The 23,100-nt window shown below is 37.1% G+C and overlaps 1 protein-coding gene across 4 annotated transcripts in view; it reads right to left on the bottom strand.

Annotated features, from left to right (window-relative positions):
- IDE (insulin degrading enzyme) overlaps positions 1-23,053 on the bottom strand; it is a 70,497-nt gene extending 47,444 nt beyond the window's left edge. Inside the window, exons 1-8 of one of the 4 annotated variants that reach the window (XM_069796655.1) lie at positions 22,925-23,053; positions 11,297-11,481; positions 9,670-9,877; positions 8,684-8,853; positions 5,332-5,454; positions 1,592-1,704; positions 1,003-1,165; positions 512-604 (exon numbers count right to left, since the gene is read on the bottom strand). In XM_069796655.1, coding sequence (XP_069652756.1) covers positions 512-604; positions 1,003-1,165; positions 1,592-1,704; positions 5,332-5,454; positions 8,684-8,853; positions 9,670-9,877; positions 11,297-11,456 — 1,030 coding nt within the window. In that variant the 5' untranslated portion in view covers positions 11,457-11,481; positions 22,925-23,053. Of the gene's footprint in view, positions 1-511; positions 605-1,002; positions 1,166-1,591; positions 1,705-5,331; positions 5,455-8,683; positions 8,854-9,669; positions 9,878-11,296; positions 11,482-22,571; positions 22,819-22,924 lie in introns of those variants that run through there. The other 3 variants (XM_069796654.1, XM_069796653.1, XM_069796656.1) reach the window with 3 other exon arrangements.
- Positions 23,054-23,100: the final 47 nt, after the last annotated feature.

The following is a 23,100-nucleotide window of genomic DNA, read 5'->3' as shown; positions in this document are numbered from 1 at the left end:
CACTCAGTTCTGCACAAAGAAAAAATTCTGATGAACACAAATATGTAAGGTTTTATTTTTAATTACTCCCTGATACATCAAGATATTTAAGTACACATACAATCCTACTGGCAAAGTTAAATTCATATCTGAGAAAAACATGTTTAAGATAAGTGTGTAAATCCCCAGCTAATTCCGAGAACTGCACTGAACACGTCTTATGTTAATATACTGATTTACAATATAATTTAACTCAGGTGTAAATACTATGATCAAGTAGCACAAACAGGTATAACAGCTTTCCTTATAAAGAAATTTACTTTAAAATATTTAATGAAATGCTTTAACATAACCTCAAATAAGATGGTTTTTTATGTTAGATGAAGTGTGCTAGCATACTGAGAGGATCTAAACACATAAGAATAGTCAGTTAATTAAAATAAATTGGCTTTCACAATTAGTCTCTTTGGACACAAACACAAACCCATCAGATGAGGAATAACATGGAATGCAGACATAGTACTTCACTTACGAAGTCCCTCCTCTGTCAAATCTACATTAATGATGAAAAACATGAAACCTCTAGCACCCTCCTTCTGTCCTCCAACAAGAGTATTTACCCATCCTATAATATAAAAAAGAAAATATATTACATAAACAAATCTGTAACAATTTATGCTACCTAGTCTTCCAGACATTGAGGGACCTGACAGTAGTCTCTAACTCAGTGACAGAACAGAGACAAGATCATTATGTCAAAGTTCATATAATTCTCTAAACAGGCGTAGATAAAGGGGAGTGCAAGAAATAATAGCTTCAGTAGTCAGAGTGCCCGTTATTTATTTACCTTTCCCCACCACAGAAACAAAAATAAAGCACAAAATGACTTACAACTCAAATTACTCAAATAGTTGGGGGGCTTTAAATTTAACATACAGATGTCAATTTTAAGTGAAACGTAGCTAAGCTTTAAAAAATTGTGTAATAAATTACTTTTTAATTCTTTACCTTCAAAGGACTTACCTTTGGCTTTAAGCTCTGATAAAAGACTCCCCGGGCCTTCATGCCCAATCAGATGACCAAGGTAATGGCCAGGGTTTGATTTATAATACTTCTGAAGATCTGGTATAGGAAATGTAACATAAAGATTTCTAATGTCCTTAATGGGCACCACTTTGTAAAGTTGCTGAGGGCGAAAATAAACAAGGAGATCCATAAACAAAAGGGAACTCTCATTATTTTATTCATCTCAGGAGTACATATCATGTTCCCCTCACACACGCACATTTTATTACAAATATATCAACAAAATCTCGAAAGTAAAAGTATGTAAAACTTAGAACAACAGTTTAGCCATTCATGATGCAAACAAAAAGAGAATTAATTATCTCTCCATTGCTTACAGCTGCAATCAAATATACAACCTTTAATATAAACTATATAAAACTATGCTATACTCAGCATGGAAAGGTGGGTGGAAAATTAAGAAAGAAATATGGAACTTGACAGGGACACTAATACAGAAGTAGTGAAGTGCACAATGTATTACTGAGACATAAAAAATATCATTTAATGTATACACTCCTAATGGAAGATGTATCTCTATACATACCCGGAGATGTTCTTCCTGGAAAGGATGTTCAGGAAACTCTGGTATAGGGACATTTTTATTCTCTACTTCTGAAAATAACTTTACCACTAAGCAAGTCAGCTCATCCAAGGATTCTAGAATAAAAAAACATTAGAAAACCTTAACCATTATCTGAAGATTCTGGCAAATTTGGATTTTGTATATTCTTTGGGGGGACACATGAATTACACAGAAAAGTAGTTTTAATTGTACGATGATTATTAACTTCAGAAAGGAAATCTATATTAACACTTAAGTTTTGAACTATAAGCATCATGCTTATTAGAGGAAGGCTTCAACCATGATCACAATAAATCCTGTAAGTAGAAAAAACATCTTTAAATTTTACTGATGAATCTAAGCTGGAACTGAAGAAAAGACACATCAGATATTGAACATTTACAAAAATAAACATTCCACAAAAAGCTTAAGGGACATGCAATTACAGCTGCAAATTTTCCAGAGTGAAAGCATCTTTGCCAAAACTTGGATTTTCTTCAGCCTCAGCTCACCTCCAGTACTTCACATACACTGTGAGCCAGGGTCATCTGTCCTCAGCGCCCCAAAATTTCACACACGTCTGTGACCTGTTTAAGCACTTCTACTTTTACATCCATTCTAGTTTCAGTCCACGATTCTAGTACTCTTCAAAAACAAGAGGAAGACCATTTGAGGAAAGAATTTGATGTTGTGTGTGAATTCACCTAAACTGACCTATATTGTTATGTTGAAATACTGCCTTCAAAATACCTATCTGCTTAAAGAAAGGCATTTTGGAGCACATCTCAAAGTGAGAATAAGAAAGACTCATCCATCAAGTTTTTTAGCACATGCCTTTCAAGGGTGGATGTTGAAGAAAAAAAATGGGCATTTCTTGGATGTCTCAAACTACAACCTTAATCCTTGAAAGATTTCAAAAAGCAATCACATTGTTAGTCAAAACAATCCCAGTTAGATTTAGAAAGTGGAATCCTTCCTGCCCAACATATGCATGCTCCTACACTACACTGAGAGAATCGTGCAGGGGAAGAAAAAAAAAAATGCAAACCAAGATGGGTCACTGTATAATACAATTTTGTGAACTGCATGTAATTTTATTAAAGACCACTACTTTTTATCCACATCAGCAAAATACACATTCATTTAAGCTTTACAACTACAGTAAGGGTTTTCTTTAGGACAGATTTCCAGTTGCCAGGGTGATTCTTACTGAAAAAGTTTTTGTTAAAAAGTCTACATGTGAACTGCTGCACTAAAACTGTTCTATGATTACTCAGTGAATTTTGCTTTTGATTAGATTAAAAAAAAATTTAATTTTATTATTTTAGCAAACTTTTGAATATTTATTACTATTTACTAGAGAAATTATATTCTGATTCCCTCACCGCTTTTTAGTGACATATATTTTTATTTGTTTTACATTACATACATAAAGTGGTTGGAAAATCAGAGAATTACTCGGCTGCACATAGCTTTAGACATCCATTTATTTCAGAATGCACAACAGTAGAGAGATCATGGGGGACTTGCAGTGTGCAACTCAACATATTTTTATGTTATAGAATTTCTAACTATTTGTTTATGCATTAATTAGTAGTACTGCTACATTTGTAGCAAGGTATTTCAGCAAGGAATTTATGGAATAATGCTAACAAGGTTTGTTTTCTGCAGTTTGCTTTTTATGGGCAGAGCTCCCTGAAAACAAATTAAAAAAAAAAAAAAAAATCAGGAAGAATGTGGAACTTGTAATTTTTCAAATTTGATGCTAGAGGCAAGCCCTCAAATAGCCAAATCAGTCATTAATATAAAGCCTTCTGGAAAGCAATTGCATAATTCTCCTGCCTGAACAAATAACAGAGTGAGAAAAGGTATGTGTCTTTTCAGGGAAAATGAGATGCAACTTTTGTCCAAATAGCACCTCACTATTACAGTGACAACTACTTATACATGACAAATAAGGGTACTTGTACAGCATTTTGTATACAAACAGACTAACAAAAAGCCTGAGAGTTACCTTTCAAAAATTTATTTATTTTATAAGATTGAAAGGAAAAATCCCAAAGATCAATGTTTCAAAGGCTCCTAATTTTTCTAAATATTGAACTATTTACAACAGCAACTCACACTGAAAGAATTCAACTGTGGAAAATGACTAGTGAAACCACCTAAATTCAGGATTTTAACAAGAATAATTTTTGTATTTTGTAGTAAAAAAATACATACGTGCAAATTGCAAAAAAATGTTGGAAAGGTAACAGATTTTAAGTATTTTCTACATTTTATTGATATTTGAAATGCAGATCTTGTCTGTCCTGGAATATTGCCTGTCCAGTAAAGAACTAGTTAAAGAAAAAAAGATGCCTGGAAACCTTGAAAACAGAGCTGTTAAATGAGGAAGAGAATTTAAATTCAATTGTTTTAAACTCTGATTAATATCTATTTAACTTCAATTAATAAATAAATATTTTCAAAGATAATAAAGGATTTTTTTTTCCTCAGGTAAAATAAAGAGAAGAAAACAAAACTGAGAAGGGGGAAGCACCTCTTTCAAATAGCAATAAAAATAAATTTACAATATTGAAAAATATTTACAAGTTGTCTTCATCACTATTACATTGTTTACTTGCAGAAAGTTTCCACTGCTACAAGGAGAATAAGCAAGGCATTTTCACACATGACATACATTAAGCCCCAGTGGTATTACCTACACACCTACTAGTAACACATCTGATACCCCACCTTTAAGACAATTAAAAAAAAAATCTAATACTTTTTAACATTCAGCTTGCAACGGTGAAAAAAAAAAAAAAACCTTTCACCATAGTCTAATCAATATGTGATGTTACAGCAGGTGACATATAATAATAAATTGAATTGAAAGGAATTAGGGAGCCTGGAACTGATCCAGTAGTAAGTGTATGCACAAAATTTGGATTCAGTTAAGAAGCATAATCCTCACTGTGTTTGCCCACTTTAAAAATCTACAAGAAAAAACGATTCATGCTCAAATATGCTATGATTGAAATTAAACAGGTACATTTTGTTAATCAGCTTCATACTCAGCATCCTGTAAACCAATAGTTGTAAAGGAAGATTTCACTTTGCTAATGAATTTTATTCCATTTACACTCACCATTGGAGCATTATTGTAAAACACCATACAAATAACAGTCTGCCAGTATATTTTCAAAAAGCAAACAGTTTTGAACACACTGTTATTAAGCTTTTAGCAAACCTATGTAAAATATCATCTTGACTGTGGAAGATTTTAAGCAGCTGGAACCTCTGTTAAGTTAATTCAGAAGGACACTGAAGTAAAGACTTTTTATCTAAATGTTAGGTTAGGTTTATCCTTTGATAATACAGAAATTTTTGTAGTGGAAGTGTAAGTCTAAAACATGAAAACAGTATCAAAAGCCCTCCCAACCTGAAACCAGACAGGTGTCAGTCTTCATAAGACAAATATACAATGACAACAACTGGTAACTTAATAACGGATTTAAAATTTTCAGCTTATTTTTTCTATTGTAAGCTTATAAACACATAAATGTATACATTGCAAGTTGCTTTGGAGATTTCACTAAACATAAAATTATATTTGGTCAGTCTGTACAAGTTTTACTTTTTTCCTTTCCTTAGATTTTCAGACACTTGCATACACTTCATTTTCTTCAAACATAAATACATGTAGAGTCTTACTCAACCAATAGAACAAAACTCACCTCTTCCTAAGACACAAATAGCCATTAAATTTGATGAATAATAAGTAGAATGGAACTTCAATAGTTCTTGTCTTACATCTATTCCTTCTTTGGTTGGTCTGGTTTCCAGAGTGAGTTTGTTTCCTGTAACATTAAAAAAAAAAGTTAACAATATTTGATGTTTATGAATTTAGAAATCAAAAAGAAAAATTTAAATTAATAAATCTGCTTTCCTCCAGATGGATAGTAATTTTAAAAATAATTACAATCCATAATAAGTAACTGGATCGATACTGTCTCAAGCTTATCAGAGACAATAAATACTTCCACTCTCAATCTGCACGCTCCTAAAGAACTGAAGATGTTTTAGTCTTCTAAATTAATCTTTTTTATTTCAATAGGTTATTTCAAAGCAATGTAAGTAAGCCCAGGCTCTAATTCAGAAGGAGGAAAAGGTTTTCCTTTGGTACATTTGGAGTAGGTTTTACTCCCATATACACACTCCTGTCATAGGAACCACTGTGTGAAATTATCTGTGGCATTGTGTGCCGCAAATTATAGACTATTAAATGAAATAAATAATTACTAGTTTACAAACATGATTTGTAAATTGTGACTGTTCAGCTTCTGCTTCACAAACAGCTCCGCTGTAGCTGCAATAGAGGAACAGGACTAGAGAGGAAGAGAACTACAACTCTCCCTGAATAAGCCCATAACCAGAAGATACCAAACTTTCTCCATTAAGTTGTCCTCCTGTTAATTAGTGCAATCTTTACATCAACATCAAGCTTTCAATAATTTACTCTAAAGACATACTCCGCATTTATAGTCAAATCAGAACTCCTGTTTGGTAAAGGTAAAAACTTGAAACAACAGCAAAATTAGTCTACAAAGAGCAGACTGAATTTTAATCAACTCCACTTCCCATTACTACATGGACACACAAAATGGTCAACAGAATCTACAGAGCAGAACTGCAAACTAATACTCTATCTGTTAACTTTTTGATCAGTAGCTCCCTCAAGCCACAGTCAGACCAGGTACAGAAGAGAACAAGGGATGAGAAGGAAAAATAAGGCAACAAAATGTAGCAGAAAAGTTGACTTATGTGTTTATCAGAAAAACAGCAAGAGAGAAAAAGACTGGGAGAGGATAGCATGCCTGCTACACATATATGCCCAGTGCATAAATCCTACAATCACAGATATAAGTTAATACAAATCAATGAGGTAAAGTTACATACATAAATAAGACAAGTATATTGTCCAGATATTTGGTGATTAGATACAAGTCTAATTACAACTGCAACAGTCAACATCATAGAGAGGCTGCCTGAAGCAACATATTGCTTTAATTTTCAAAGTTCACACGTGAGTAAAAGCAAGGATTCTTAACGACACCCAAAAAGGATAATTAGGTTATTATGTTTAAAAGATTTTGTCTATATTCGTCACCATCGGCAGACAAATGAAATGCAGAAGTTTTAGATACCCCACTGTGTTTATTCCCACAGAATCAATACACAGGTTAAAATAAAATAACATAACATAAAGCTTTAGCTCATTAACTGTGCTGTTACAGTACTGAAGTACATTAAGAGGCAACAATCAGAAGACACCTTGTAGATGTAGGAAAATGGACACTAGACAGTGCAGAAGTGCCTGGGAAAGTACTTGACACTACTGAGGGTACTGATGGAGAAGAATTACCATCATAGGTATTCATTCAGAAAGATGGGTGAAGGGTATCTGGGGACAAAATGCACATCCTAACAAGCAAACTGGAAGATTAAGGTGCATTTGTTTCTCTGGACAGACAAAGAGTAATAGAAGGTTTCCTGCCAAAACAGGCTGCACAGCAACAGGGAGTGACCTGAAGCATCAAATGGAGTCATTCCTGTGTTCTGCTAGACTAACATCATCTCAGCTGGTCAAAAGGAAACAATAAGAAGGACGCCAACTGCAATTGTCATGAAAACGATATTACTGTTGTCATCTCTTTGGGTAAATAAAAACCATCAAAGCTGGGCTTTACTTCTGCAAAATCAGATCTACAGGAAGGCTATAGGCTATAATTTAATCTCAGAATCAGAGCCTAATCTAAGAACAGGTGAGTATGGCTATTGCTAATGAATTTGAGCACATTTTGGGTATTCTCCCCATGAAAACTTTTCACATGTCAGCTATAAAACCTTCTTAAATTGTAGAAAACTATTTCTGCAACTTCTGCTTATGTTTTCTGAGTGCTACATAAAAAATAAATGATCTCTTCAATAGCAGAGATTACAGAATGTAATTTGGATGCTTGCCTGCTTATCAATATGTAGTTCCCAAGACTTTATTTTCAAATTTACCTGTTTGAAGAATGCATTTATAGTTTCCCTGTTTCAGACAGCGTCTCTTTATTGGTGAACAGAGCAATACATGCTCTTGCAGCAGCTGGCTACCAGCCCCTCAACTATGTCCTCCATCAACAGGTGCAAAAATATTCTTCTCTTTCTTGAGACAGAGGAAGAAACCAGTCCTTAAAGCCCATTATCTGCCCTCCTATCATCCTACTGCACCAAATATTTGCATCAACTATTCATCCAGCAAACTGACCCAGCCACAAAACACATTCATGCTCAAGGATTAAACAGTGCAGTGCATGAATTAATAGCCATTACTTCAACAGTTTCAAAAATAAATTCATGTAGAAAATATGAAAAAAAAAATTTAAATTTCTGCCAAAGCATCAAACATTTGTGGTTTTGACCACAACTATGGTATCTTACTTTAATGCTTTTTAAATTGAGGTTTTGGGGTGTTTAAATTGTTGTGAAGCATTCTGTGAATAATAAAGCCTGAAAAAAACCTACAGCCATAACACTGGGATTTCTCCAAAACCGTTTTATCTGTCCAGCTACTACTGTTGTGTTTTATGCTTAAGATTTTGTTTTTATATTCTTACTCTGTTGATCTTTCTGATTTGACCTAGTCGCTGTCATCTAGTCCTAATGCAATACTAGTTAGCAAAAAGAGCATGTGGCTAAACAATTTAAACACAGTTCATTCACTTTGTTATGCACAAAGACTTAAAAGGACCAAATTATGACAAATCCAGTAATTGGAAAACAGCATTCACTGCCATAATTATCAGAATCATAAAGGATGCTTCATCACTGTACTGCAAGTCTTGGATCACACTGTTTCCTATGTTTTTGTCTAGCTCTGTTTGGGCTATGATGTGGAAAATGTGATAAAGCACCATGATAAACATGTATGGAGAGGAAAAAAAGGGAATTGTTTCAATCTGTCTTCAACAATTTTATATAAACAATAATGCTATGTATGTTACACAACTCAAATGGATGGATAATTATATTCTGACAAACCTGTTCCAAATTTACTGAAGGGATGATTGGGGTTTCCAGTAGCCTTCTCCAACTGAAACAACCTCCAGGCATCATTCATCAGATTCTTCTCATGCTCAGAATCAACAGCATTCACTTCCCTGTCTTTGCAGCTTTCGTCAAACAAAGGACACAGGAAAAACTGGGCAAATCTAAACAGAAAAATTTTAATTCAAGTCAGGAGTACTGTACATAAATGGTAACAGAAAAGTTTGAAGCTTGGTACCTCCTGAAAACTGCTGAATATATTATTTTTTAATGCAGAACTTATAAATTCTGTAACAGTTTTGACACCGATTCACTGTATTTCTCAAGTTCTTTATCTATAAACACAGATAACATATTCATTGTATAAGGTACTACAAGGATCAAGGACCTTGCATCGTAATTCATACACTCAGAATTTCTACTGTTTTGAAGTTTAGCTGCAAGAGGCTCTTAATCTCACAAATCAAATCAGTCTTGTCAGACATCCAGGGAAAATCCAAAGGGAAAAATCCACTCTTTACCTCACTGACTACACACCTTTCAATTTCTGTCCCCTCCCACAAAAGGCAGAGATTTCAGTGAGTTCCTTTTACTAAAGGCATCCTAATATATTTCTAGACTTCATCTTTCTTTTGATATCAATGAAATAAGGATCCTATGGGAAGCATAGTATTTCATTATACAATCAGAGTATTTGCATAATGCATAAGTTCATGATCATATTCTGTGCCCTACCTTTCCAAAAATATTCAGTGTAAACACAACTTTTGAACTTCAAAAATTCTGCCTCAGTTAAGAACTCTGCTAGCTGAAAAAATCTGAGCAAAACTTTTGAACTGAAAAATATCTGGTATCATTTTTAACAAGAGATAATGCTCTCAACTCTTTCTTTAATATCATAATGATTATCAAAAAAACTTTTACACAATTGCAAATAGCGCTTATATAACAAAAAATGAAATATAAAAAAATGTGTTTACCTGTCTAGTGCACCTTCTAGATGTTCATGTGACACATCAAAGTAATAGTTGGTATGTTCTCCACTCGTGAAAGCATTTGAGCTCCCAGCATGCTCACTAAGAAATTGGCTATACTCATTCTCTTTTGGATATTTCTTGGTTCCCAGGAACAGCATATGCTCACAAAAATGACTAAGCCCAGCAATGTTGGGGGGATCAGACAAGGATCCTGCAGGAAGAAAAATTTCATGTAACCATTCATAAAAAGTAATACTAAAATGTTAAGTCTTTTAAAGTGCTTTATATTACAGTATGTTTCCTTCTGGCAATTATATAAATTCTGTAGATGCAAGTAGACACTTGTGCAGCTATCGTTAACTAAACCAAATCTTTAAAAAAAAAATAATTTAGAATGAGTAACTGAACCAATTAGTGTCTCACATTGCTTCTCCAGATCAGCCTGCATTGCCTTATAGAGACAATTTTTCAATTCAATCCCATGACTCATAATCTGTAAAGACGCAGCAGATCACAATGTTCTGACTTCTATACCTTGACTTTAATAACTGCACTGTGTTAAAAGGCAGCAAATGCCAACCACAATTAAGGAGGTATTTATCCTGTGGTTTATAGGACGAGCGATAACCTGTAATTGCCTGAACATAAGCAGCTATTGATGACCAGCTAGGAGGTGTGAAGGCAGAAAGGTTAAAAGACAATAATTACGTGCAAGAATGGAAGCCAGAAACATGGAAGTTTGAGTCTAGTAGTCCTGCTTTAGAGTATGCAACAATGCGCAATGGGAGAGTAGAGATGAAAGCAACAGATACATCTCCTCCAGTACATGTGCAGGAACTGGATGACTGGCTATTACTGTCATAGTACCTAACAAAAACACATTTGGGATCCTCTGAACTAATGATTTGTGACAGCCATCTCCATAATAAAAAAAGGCCAGAAGTTTTCAAAGTTACTCTACTACTTCTGTCCTAACACCAATAGCAGCAAGAGCTCCCAACTACAAACATGGCAAGAGGATGCTTAGGTAATGAGTAAGGATGTTTAGGTAATGTATACGTGCGTCATACTTTCCAAGCAACTGAGAAACTACACAAGCTTAAGAAATACCTCAGATATAAGAAAAGGTTTCCATTATTCCAAAGAGTCAAAGTAACCACCTTCCCCTTCTATTTCCAGTATTTCTGTTAGGACACTTAAGCATCATTGGAGTTAGGGAATGCCTCTCCAACTCCTCCAGCACTACAGCATTTTCTCACCTCTAGACATCAACAACTTAACATGAAAAAAAAAAAAGTATGACATGACAAATGGAGCCATCTGAAATAATTGCACTCATACCCGCCCCTTTTCTGCTTACAAAAGATCTTTCATAACACAAAACTTAATGGTTAAAAGAAGTCTTTCTACTGACTGAGCTACGCTTGAGTAAACACAGAGTACAATAAGAGAATTTAATTAGCGCTAATAATTTTCAACTTGATGTGTCAAAGAATTAAACAAACTCTAAATTACAATAAAAGGCTAGGCTGCCAACTGGATACCACTCCTGTCATTTTATTTGCAATTAGATATCAAAACTTAAAGCATTTTTATTAATGTCGTAATGAATACAACATGCTTTAAATACCTATGTGCACATCAAGCGCTGCTGAAGACTTATCTGTGGTGGGGTCACTAATGAGAAGAGCTTTAATGCCATTTGCCAATTCCAGTCCACGATATTCTCGTTTATCCTCAGGCGATTTGATAATTTCATTTGTTATTCTCTTAATAGCTGGATTGTTCATTTTGTTGTTTGTGTCTTTCTGAAACCTTAAAGAAAGAAGAAATTTCACTTACTATTTTTACTTAAAATAATTTTTTTACTTTTACTTTCACTTACTTATTTTTACTTACTGCTAATATTTTAATATTATGTTCGAGAATATTGGGCAATAGTGACAGCAAGAAATTTAGTTCTGTGCAAAACTCATAGAACTGGCCTACAAATATAGTTCAGATCCTGAGAGATACTGCTGTTAAAACAAAACAAAAAAAACCCACAGAAGACCAAAGAACATGATAAAACTGTAGATCACTATTGAATGTTTCAAGTTTCATACTAATGGTAATTTAAAAAAATAACTTAGTAAAGAAATATCATCCTCTTATTCAATTACGATAAAAATTAAACAAAATTAAGCATACATTGCTGTCAAGTATACATTCAGGCTTCAGGAAAGTATTTCATGTGTCTGAATTCATCGTTATAGTATGAATGTTGTAACTTTGCAATTGTTGGATAAACAAAATTTTACTAATAAACAACTGGATTTGTACACTCAAGCAAGAAAGGGTGACACCATTTACAATGTTGCCATAAAAATACAAACACACTGCAGAACTGCTGTCATAAACAGGAATAGACTGTCTCACATGTTTAAACTTCTACTGTTAGTTTAACAGACATGCTATGAGACATGCTTCTTTAATGGGACAATTTTGAAATGCTAAGAAACTAAGCGTGATTCTGAAATTATAAACTCTGGCTATTCCATTTTTTTTTAAATGTCAAGTGAAAAGATGAGACATTCAGACTTGGGTGTTTGGGGAGGCAGAGTGGAACCACTTGGCTGCATGTTAAAAAAAAAACAAAACAAAAAAACCCCACACCAACACAAAAAAAACCAAACAGACCACACACACACAAAAAACCAAACCCCAGAAAAGGGGAATCAGATAGCTATGCTCTGAGCCAATCACGTGGTGTATTACTGTATGTAACAGCCACTGAATTCTAACCCTGTTTTACAGGGAGGGTTTTAGAATGGGGCCTGTTAATATAGAATACTGTCATGGTTTAACCCCAGCCAGCAACTAAGCACCACACAGCCACTCACTCACTTCCCCTCCACCCAATGGGATAGGGGAGAGAATCAGAAGAAAAAAGGTAAAACTCTTGGGCTGAGATAAGAACACTTTAATAGAACAGAAAAGAAGAAACTAATAATGATAATAATAACAATAATAAAATTACAATAATAATAATAATAATAAAAGGATTGGAATATACAAAACAAGTGATGCACAATGCAATTTCTCACCACTCACTGACCGATGCCCAGTTAGTTCCCGAGCAGCAATCCCCCCGCTGGCCAACTCCCCCCAGTTTATATACTGGGCATGACATCACATGGTATGGAATACCCCTTTGGCCAGTTTGGGTCAGCTGCCCTGGTTGTGTCCCCTCCCAGCTTCTTGTGCCCCTCCAGCCTTCTTGCTGGCTGGGCATGAGAAGCTGAAAAATCCTTAACTAAGTCTAAACACAACTTAACAACAACTGAAAACATCAGTATGTTATCAACATTCTTCTCATACTGAATCCAAGACATAACACTATACCAGCTACTAGGAAGAAAATTAACTCTACTGCTGATGAAACCAGGACAAATACCAACCAAACTCAATTTTTTCCTGTGGTGAAATGCTGCTTGCCATATTGCCAAGTAACTTACTACATAAGCTTCATTAGTCATTACTGAACTAATTTCACTTACAAAGAAAACCAGATCCAAGCCTAACTCCCCACCACAACACATACACAGAGGCATGAGAAATTTTGTGTGATCCTGTTGGTATCACATAGATAACAAGGTGTTTCACAGTATTTACTTTTTCATTTTCAGGTTGTATGGTTCAAGGAACTTCATCCAAGTTTTAAGACTACGTACAAGCTTTAAGACTGTATAGGATGTGGAACATCCAAGGACTGCACAGTTCTCAACATACTTATTGTTTCAGGTCTTCAATGATGACATTTTAAATAACTCTCCAGCTAGCAAATCAACTGCATACTCAATGTTACCAGATACACAACAAAAAACTTCAGAAAACAAAATCTGATTATATATTTTATTTACAGTTTAAAATTACAAATGAAAAAGGGAGTTCGCTAATAAAATCTCCTTCCTAAAATACTGTATCATTCTCAAAATGGGAAGCAGTTCTGCGAGCTACTGTCCCTCTGGATTATCTCCTTCCCATTTATTCATGTGATTCTATGATAGAAAAACAACAGCCAACTTGAAGCCAGCAGATGCAGTCATCAGTGTTGGTGTTATGTATTATAACAAGGCTGATAAAGAGCTCATTATTCACAGCATGTTAAGGATAGAAAGTTTATGAACGTGATGTCTACAGCAGAATCAGTGAAAAACAAGTGCTTACCAAACCAAAAAGTAAGACTTTACCTGTAGCAGAGTGAAAGTTTGTCTAAGACTGGATTTATGCTTGAGTAAGGAGATAAATACGTAAACTGGAGAAGGTAATATTGTAAAAAAAAAAAAAAAAAAAAAAAAAAAAAAGGCAGTAAAGTAAGCATTAGATCATTGAATACTTTTGAAAGAAGTAAAAGGATTACTTTGGAACTTTTAAATAGACTTAAGTTATAACACGCCCTTATATGAAAGAAAGCAAAATTACAAACAGGAATTATAATTCAAATAAAAAAAAAATAGAAGCCAAGTACAGAAAGCATCAATGAATAATCAGAATCTGAATGTCTCTAAGCAAGAGACATAAACAATATGAAGTAACTTTAAAAAAGTTGAAAACTGAAAGGAGGTTGTAGTGAGGTGGGTGCTGGTCTGTTCTGTCAGGTGGCTGGAGATAGGGCAAGAGGAAATGGCCTCAAGTTGTGGCAGGGGAGGTTTAGGCTGGATATTAGAAAAAATTTCTTTACTGAAAGGCTTGTCAGGTATTGGAACAGGCTGCCCAGGAAAGTGGTTGAGTTACCATCCCTGGAGGTATTCAAAAAGCACGTAGATAAGGCACTTCTGAACATGGTTTAGTGGGCATGGTTGATGGTTCAACTTGATGATCTTAAAGGTCTTTTCCAACCTAAATGATTCCATGATTCTATAAAATGTGCAGCTCAATGCATTTTAGAAAGAAACACTTCCACTAGTAAAACATGGTTCTCGCGCTATGAACTTGAAAAGAAAGTACAGTCAAACATAACCACTAAACAGTAATTGAAATGCTGAATTTAAATTTAAATGTCTACACTCTCATTTAAACCTGTCATTTATCCACTAGTTTAACCCTGCACTCAGGCTAATCTGGCTTGGAATATCCATGGGCTTCCTTCCTCTGCAAAAATGCAGACACCATTCAAAACCAAAGATACTCCCAAGTACAGCAAGATCTATGTTGCTCTGCATGAACAACACTGATATAATCCATGCTTATGATTTAAAAAGTGCCTCTTTGTTCAAAGTTCAGTCTCCTAAGTAGAAATATTCTATTAAGCTTAAGATACTGTGTAAAATTCATTAAGTGAGAATAGATACTACTTTTCATAGATGAAACTATGAAACAGAAGCTGCTGTTAATTGTATTTCACTTGCACACAATTCTATTGGGCTGACAAGTATGTAGGAGAGCAAGCAGATCTCTGAATCTCCTGATTTCACCTCTGCTAAAGAACACTTATCACTTGGTTTTCAGCTAAAGCATTCTGTCTCATTAAGATACTAGTTGCTTATCGTAAGATGCATATATACTATAAACCTCTCAAGTCGGTTTTCTTTTTAACGTTACACAATGTCTTTGTCATCTGATATCTCCTTGTTATTTCTACACCACATCAAGTCACATAACTTTACTCTTTGTTCAGATGACTCATCTTTCCAATGTGATTCATCAAATTACGCAGCTTCTGTGAAATCTTGAGATTTCAATTGATGTCTTGTGAAGCTGTACACCTCCATTTCATTCTATTATCATTCCCTACTTCTGCCTCCTTCATAGGCTACCTCCAGCTTGGCAGTAATTAAGCCTTCAAACCAAGGACTTAAACTTGTATCTCTGACTTCATTGTTATTTCAATGGGCATTGTGAATACAACATTCTCTTCAACTTCAAATGGGTCTGCATGATTAACCCACAATTATTTCCCTGCAAACTAAACTGTAGTACCAGACAACTCATATAAAAGCAAGAGCAGATCAACTATAAAAGCAAGAGCAGATCAACTATGCAATATTCCTGGAAGGTAACGCGTCAAAAGACCAACAGTCTCCTGCTTAAGTACCGCTCTTCCTGGTGCTATGTTACTACAATGCAATAGCTAGAAAAGAAAGTTTCACTTAAGATACAGGTATTTATACAATGACTTTTTCTTAAGGAGTAAACTGTAAGATATTAAACATTCCCTCACATGACTGCTTTTCTGTGCAACTTTTAAGTTCTCTAAGTGCAATTGCTTTATAACAATACCATGTTCCATTCTTTCACACAAGAATCCTAAAACACTACAAATCACTTTTTGCTTTTGGCCATAGGAAAAAAAAAAGTAATGGAAACAGAAAGAATTCTGTATTTCTTGTATTTTTTTGAGAAGTAGCTTAATTCTTAAAGTTGCATTCAGACGCTGTCCTGAAGTACATGTGCTATATCTACTTGCTATGCTGTCATTACAGTGAGCATTGAATGCTGATGGTCAGTAGCAAAGAAATTAATGCACAAACTAGATACTATGTTTATTGCAGAGCTACTATCCTAACAAAAACGTCATTAAAAGAAATATTGTCCTACTATTTTCACAGAACAGAAGCAACAGAGAAAGACCCCATAAAGCAAAGACAGTGGGAACAAATACAAAGCATTACTGTGGCAGTGGGAATTCTTCCACTGGCTCAAAAATTACAGGTGGCAAGATTACAGAGCTAGAAAGAAAAGAATAGGGATGTTTGAACTGAGAGCAGTGTCCCTATTCAGTGACTAGGAAATATTAAATGTTCTTCCTCCTCATCAAAATTACTTCACTTGTAGAAGAAAAGTATCAGTTACAACAGATGCTGAATTTTAAACTATAGCACTCTGAAGTAAAATTATATTCTGTTCTTTGAGGCCCCATTTTTGTAATGATTTCCAGGCAGGCAGTCCCTTGGAACCAGCGAGGCTCTCTGGGGATGCCAGGTTCCACCTGCAAACAGAGTATTACAAAGTGGGTTTAAGTGATATATGATTCTGCCTAACTATTTTAATCTTTCAAAGCTATTTTAGTAAACTTACTTTAATTAAAAATTAGCCAGTGTAGTCAAACCTAAGTTCAATGTTTGAACAATTAAAGGACCATATTTGAAAACCAATTAACAGAAACTCCTGAGGGTTGCTTCAATGCAAGAATGTAACTAGCTAATAAAAATATGACCCCCAAAGCACAAACTCCAAAGTGCTTTTCAACATTTTTTTGCCAGGATTGGCTGCACATATTTAACTCAAATGTTGGTACATAGGTCTGAGCCAGATGAAGGGCTATAAACACTAATCAGCTTGATGTAACCAGATGAATGGCAACAGTTACCAGCTCAGTAGATTTTGGTACTTGCTTTCAATTTATATCAGTTGTCTTAAAATTTGGGGTTTGCTTGAAGCTTTTATGCAACTGAACCCAAATTACTTCTATGGACACACCTGTGAGTATTGCAACATGCTCACTTTAAGTCTACACTTATACATACTAAGATCTGAATTGCTCTTGTTTTCCACTCATGTTTCATCTGTCTTGAATACACTTGATAAGTTATGCTGCCTGCAATACAATTGTTATTGAAGTCCTAAATGTGTCTTTGAAACTATACAAAGACCACAGTAATGTTCAATCTCACATTTTGCAACTGTTCCAAGTTCTGTGTTTTATTTATATCCATTTCTTTTTAGGTTTGAGGGTTTTTTTAATTCCAAATTTAATTGCCTGCCATTTACCAGAGTGAAGTGAAACCTCTGTCGAGCCAAAACCTCTCTCTGCTCTGTCCTGCAAGGGAGCTACTATTGATAATGTCTTCTCTATATTATTTACTAATCCATCTTGGTTTACAGTTCTTAGTAACTTACATGAAGATTTCTTCAGCTGCCAAAGCCTGGAGTGAAAGAAGTGCTGTGTGCTTCGGCACGAGGCCCGGTGCTACAGAACTACCAGCCAAAGTTTTCTCACCTCTCTTACAGGGATGATAGCACTGAATTGAGCACTCTGGAGGAGTCCGTGAACTTCTTCAGTTGCAAGCTCGTGGCTTTGCAACAATAAAATAAATCCCCATTCTTCTACAGGTCTTCACCCGTCCTCTTTGTCTCTTGCACCTACCTCCCCTCACGACAGCAGTAGAATTCGATGGCATTGTGACATCTTTGTATGTGTAACAGTGATGTTACCAGTAAGTTAACCAATAATCTACCTCCTCTCTTAACTTCTTGATTCAACTGTATGCTATAATTAAAAATTATTTTTTAGACTAAACTGTAGGTAGTACAGTTTTTTTCCTAAAATCAGACAAATTTTTTTACTAAGTTCTGTTACCAAGAATGTAATAAATAAAAAAAAAATGGAGCAGAGAAAGAGTAATCTCAGAAAAACCCCCAAAACCAACCCAACCCAAACCAAATCAAATTAAATCAACTCAGGTGACCATTACCATAAAGGATACTTCAGGAGACTATCCATAACTCTTTCAGGTTACAGGTTCATCAGTAGACAAACCTAGCAATCCTTCTTTTACATATTTAGAGACAAAAACAGTTCACATTATTCAACTTCCATAAAGCATCGATATTCTGTGAATTTACTTGTCACGAAGCTAGAGAACGTATAAGATCCCAACACATTCCTGATGCTGATTTAAATAAATCTTATTGCATACACAGGCAGACAGACTGCATAAGTAGATAAACTGCTCAAAATGTTAACATGTTTTATCACTTTTAAACTCATCAGGAATTCAGCATATTACTTCATACACAAAAGCTCCAACTACAAAGACCCACAATGATTTAATCAGTGCTACCAAGTTATTTAGAACAACTAATCATGCCAAATCAGGCAAGTTTGAAGATGATGAATATTTATAAGGTTTTGTTATGTAGTTCATTTTGAAGAAATTCTGAAGTCTTGCTACAATTAAAGCATTTTCAGAACTGCAGTCTGCAGCTTTCTGCCAAGTCTGTAACTGAATCGGAAAATTCCCTCCTAATAATGGTGGCCAGGGCAGATGCCTGCCTTGCTCTCATTCCCAGAAGGGTCCAGCTTCTACAGCTTCTAGATCACAGCAGTAAAACTTGGTCTGCCACAGGTTTCACTGCCAACGTGACAGCAGAAACACTGGTGCTACACACCAGTGTACAGGAATTACCAGTAGCATTAATGAGACAATACCACGTGTGAACTTGGCAAAAACAAGGGCCCTGGTAGCTTCACATGTAAGATCAGGCCCCAGCTGAGTAACTGGTCCAAGTAGTAAAATGATGTGTGTTTTCAACAGTCTTGTGTTGGTCAAACAGGATGGGATATACAATCAAGACACCATAAAGCTCATTTACTGCCCTAAAACTACATTCCTTAACTTGGCAATTCCACAGTTTCCAAAGCACTGTGTAAAAAAAGTCCAAAAAAAAGCAGGTTTTTATACAATCTGATGTCAGACGCAGCAATAAAGGATAACAAATTTTTAAAAATTTCTACATCACCTCACTTCTCCTCTCTCTTCAAAAATTACTCCAAACAATTCATCAAAACACACCCTCCAAGGGTAAACAAGTTTTATCCAGGTTCACCAGAAATATAAGACACTTAGCACGTCTTTGCTTCAATTTTTTACAAGACTGCTTAAAATTAAGCAAATTCCGAAAGGGTTTTGAAGCCTTTCTTTATTTGGAAGATTGGTTCTTTTTTAAATTTAAGTAAAATTATCTGGTTTTACTCTTTAAATGATATGATGATATAGGATCTTCAGAATGATTTCACAAATCTGGCACAGTATTTCGGCTTGCATCGTTATTTTCATCAGTCTCAAACTGCATGCTAAGAACAAGACTGATAAGACTAGTTTCTGCATTACATGACCAACTGCTTGAAAGTATATTTTCCTCATTTTCTTCAGAAATGTACTCATTAATTCAATTAATTGCATTGAATACTTGCAAGCCAGTGGTTCTCATTCTCTCTTCCTCCCTCCCTGACATTTTTCCTCCACAAACTTACAGCTGCAGGGCTTGGTCCACAACCACAGTGCAGCAGTGGTGTCTAGCAGATGGCCCTGCACACGCTAGGAAACAAACTGGATGCTACAGGAGGGACCTCTAACTGTATTTTGATGTGTATTTCATACATTTTATCTGCAAGTAGCACATCAGATTGCCCGAGACTCTCTGTAAAGCCAACTCACTTAACACTTTATGCTACCATCTGTCTCATACCCTCAAAAAGAAAAACTTGTGAGGTCTGAATTAAAAAAACAAGATGAAACTAAAACTTCAGTTATACTGCGTAACAACAAGAAATACACAGAAAGATGAGAGAACTGGCAAGAAAAAATCTGATCTAGCAACAAAAACAGAACTTTAGGATTCTGAATCATGAAAAGTACTGTAATCCCATGTTAAAAACAATTGCTTATCTAACACTACAGCTTTGACATAACCTATAACAACGAGCAATTTACAAGAGTCAGCGGTGTGTTTCAACAAAGGAAATCCTGGCTGTTTACCTACTTTGTATTTTAGTTTTTATGATTTTGGACAATTCAATTCTATTTCCACTGTTAACACTGTAAGTAAACTCTCAACTCTACAGCATTTTTTCCCATTTCAATTTTTCAGGCAAGCTATAGTTCTGACTCATTCTAAAAACAAGTTGCAGAATGTCAGATCTAAACAGAAAGCTATAGTGAAGCAACTTTCAAAGAAACTCCACCAAAAATCACCTTGTTACATATATACAATGCTACCTCATAAGCATATTTTATCAACTTAGAGACATCATAAAAGCTGAGAACATAAAGATGCTCATCGACAGACCATGCATATACAAATACATAACTAGACACAAAACTGACTAAATCAATTCCTCTACAGACATTTTTATTACAAACTTTTTGATTCCTATCTTGTTAAAAGATCAATGTATCAAAATTATTATGAAAGCATCTAATACAATAGAATTAATATATCAAAAATATCAACCCAACATGTGATCTGTCAAATGGTCTGATAGTATTTTTAGTAAATGACTTCTACAATAACCTGCGATGACCCCTAGCTAGGAGCCTAACACCTTCCAGTTCAGTGAAACACCAAAGGTAAGGAACTTTTTGTCCCTGCTCTCTTTCTTCTCCTGGACCTAACACGGTAGGGAACTGCTTTTGTATTCATGTACAAAATAAGTTATATCCTTGACAGTTTGATCAAATTCCCAAAGGTACTGTTTCATCTAAGGGATTAAGCCACAGCCTTACAAGGGACTGGTCAGAAGGGAGAGAGTGAGCAAAAAAAGCATGCAAACATGAACCCTTCTAGGGACTTCCCAACTAGAATAGATAATTTCAATGCTGTACATGAGATGAAAAGGAGGAGATAAGAAGTTCTAACTGAGAAATGATCTTGCTACCTGGTGTGCAGAAAAAGGCTAAAAATTATATGAGAAGAAAAAATTAAAGCTGAAAAAAAGGTGAAAGTATGAACAAAAACCAGAAATGGAAACAGGGAACATGTAATGGAAAAAGATTCTTAATTTTCACGTTTGCCATCTTAAAAAAATCATCACATGAAAGCACTATGCCTGCTCTCATTTCATTATTATTTATGTAAATCCTAATTCACAATTAAAATTAAACGGATGATTAAATCATGGTTGTAGGCAGTATGAAAACACAACAGGCCTACTCACATATATAAAATTAAGTCCAAATACTGCATATATTCACATGCTTAAAGAGGAGTAATCCAGCAGGAGAAACTACAGCCTGAGAAAAACATTGGCTCCGAATATACATTGTGGATTACCTTTACAATACTAAAGCATACCTAGCAATTACGAACAGTAACGGTGCATCCGAATTTTGACACACAAGCATTGACAGCATGAGTCATCATAACTCACTTTTTTTCTCCCGAAACATGCTACTTTTGACGTCTCTTAGTTTTGCAGTGTTAAATATAGGTTTTGCTATTAAGATAACAGATACAGTGTTAAAGAAAGAAAGAAAACAACTTAGCCTCTTTCCCTTACCCAGCTCCCTTCCTGAAAAAACTTTGCCGAGTTGTTACGCAGTTTAATTTGCCCCTAAAGTGAGCCATGCCAGCCTCCCGCCCGCTCCTCTCTCGATCGAGGTTACTTACTGTCTCTGCTGGAACTGGTAACACACACACACACACAAAGCCAAGACCCACACAATGCCAGTACTAGACAGCTCGTCACAAGCTGGAGAGGCTGCTCCCGTCAACTTTGTGTAACTCTGATAGCAGTTTCTTTTTAAAGAATGTAAGCAATTTTTTAAATATTTATGGCTTAGAAAGACATGGCAAGTTAAGCAACATGAAAATTCCGTTGTTTGGGTTTTTGTTCTTTTTTTTTGGGGGGGGGGGGGGGGAGGACGACACGACGACACACCAACAAAGCAAGCCCACCGGGCAACTAAAGCCGCGCCATAGCCGTACGGCTGATGACCGAGCCCGCTTTGTCAACGGAGGTGCAGCTGGAGACACACGAGCGCGGCAGCCCCGCCGCACACCGGGCTCTCCCGGGCAGGCCCTGCCGGGGGCGGGCAGGACAGGACGCAGGCCTCCCCGGCACACGCGGGCCCGCCGCCCCCGGCTCCCCCCCCCGCTTCCCCCCAGAGGGCTTCGCCGCCAGCCCCGCGTTTGCGCGGCCGTGGGCCGAGCTCCCCTGGCTCCCCCACAGACCCCGGCGGTGAAGCCGCACTCGGGGCAGGGCGGGCACTCCCCTGGGCGCACAAGGTGCCCCCGCCACCGGCCGCGCCGCCACCTCTTACGCGACGCAGCGAGGCACAGGAGCGGACCTCCGACCTCACGGTGCCGGGACACGGGGGCCTGCCCCGGCCCGCCCGCCCCGGCCCCCGCCGCACACGCACCGTACCCGGGAAAGCTGCGCCGCCGGCACAGAGGGAAAAAACGGGAGGCCGGGGCGGCCCAGGGGCGCGCTGAGCCCAGCAGAGCCCGCCTCAGCGCAGGAAGCAGCCGCTGCCGCATATCCTGGCCCCGCCGCCAGCCCCCGGCCTCTCCCCGCTGCCTGCCCAGCCCCGGCCCGGCTCCGCTCGCCTCAGCACGCGCCGCTCCTCGGCGCCGCGGCCGGCGGCGGCGCCATCTTCTCCGCCCGCCTCCCCTCGCCGCCTGGCCAATCCCTCCCCGGCGCCCTCGGGGTCCCGTCCGCCCTCCTCGCCCGGCGGGGCCGCCGCCACCGCGCCCGGCCTAGCGGAGCCCGTACCTGAGGGTGCGGGAGGCTGCCTCTGCTGCCGGGAGGGCCGGGGCTGCGGCTGTGGCTGGGGAGGGGGCAGGGGGGCCTCTGGGAGGAGGCGGAGGCGGTGGAGGGGGTGGGTGGCTGGGCGGGGAGCCGGGGCGACACTCGTCGCGGCGGGGGGGGGGGGGGGGAGCCGCGCCCGG

The sequence above is a fragment of the Haliaeetus albicilla genome, chromosome 11 (genome assembly GCF_947461875.1).
Source record: "Haliaeetus albicilla chromosome 11, bHalAlb1.1, whole genome shotgun sequence".
In the NCBI taxonomy this organism is placed as follows: domain Eukaryota; kingdom Metazoa; phylum Chordata; class Aves; order Accipitriformes; family Accipitridae; genus Haliaeetus; species Haliaeetus albicilla.
Note: the sequence above shows the minus strand (reverse complement) of the source record. Positions and strands in the feature narration are given on the sequence as shown.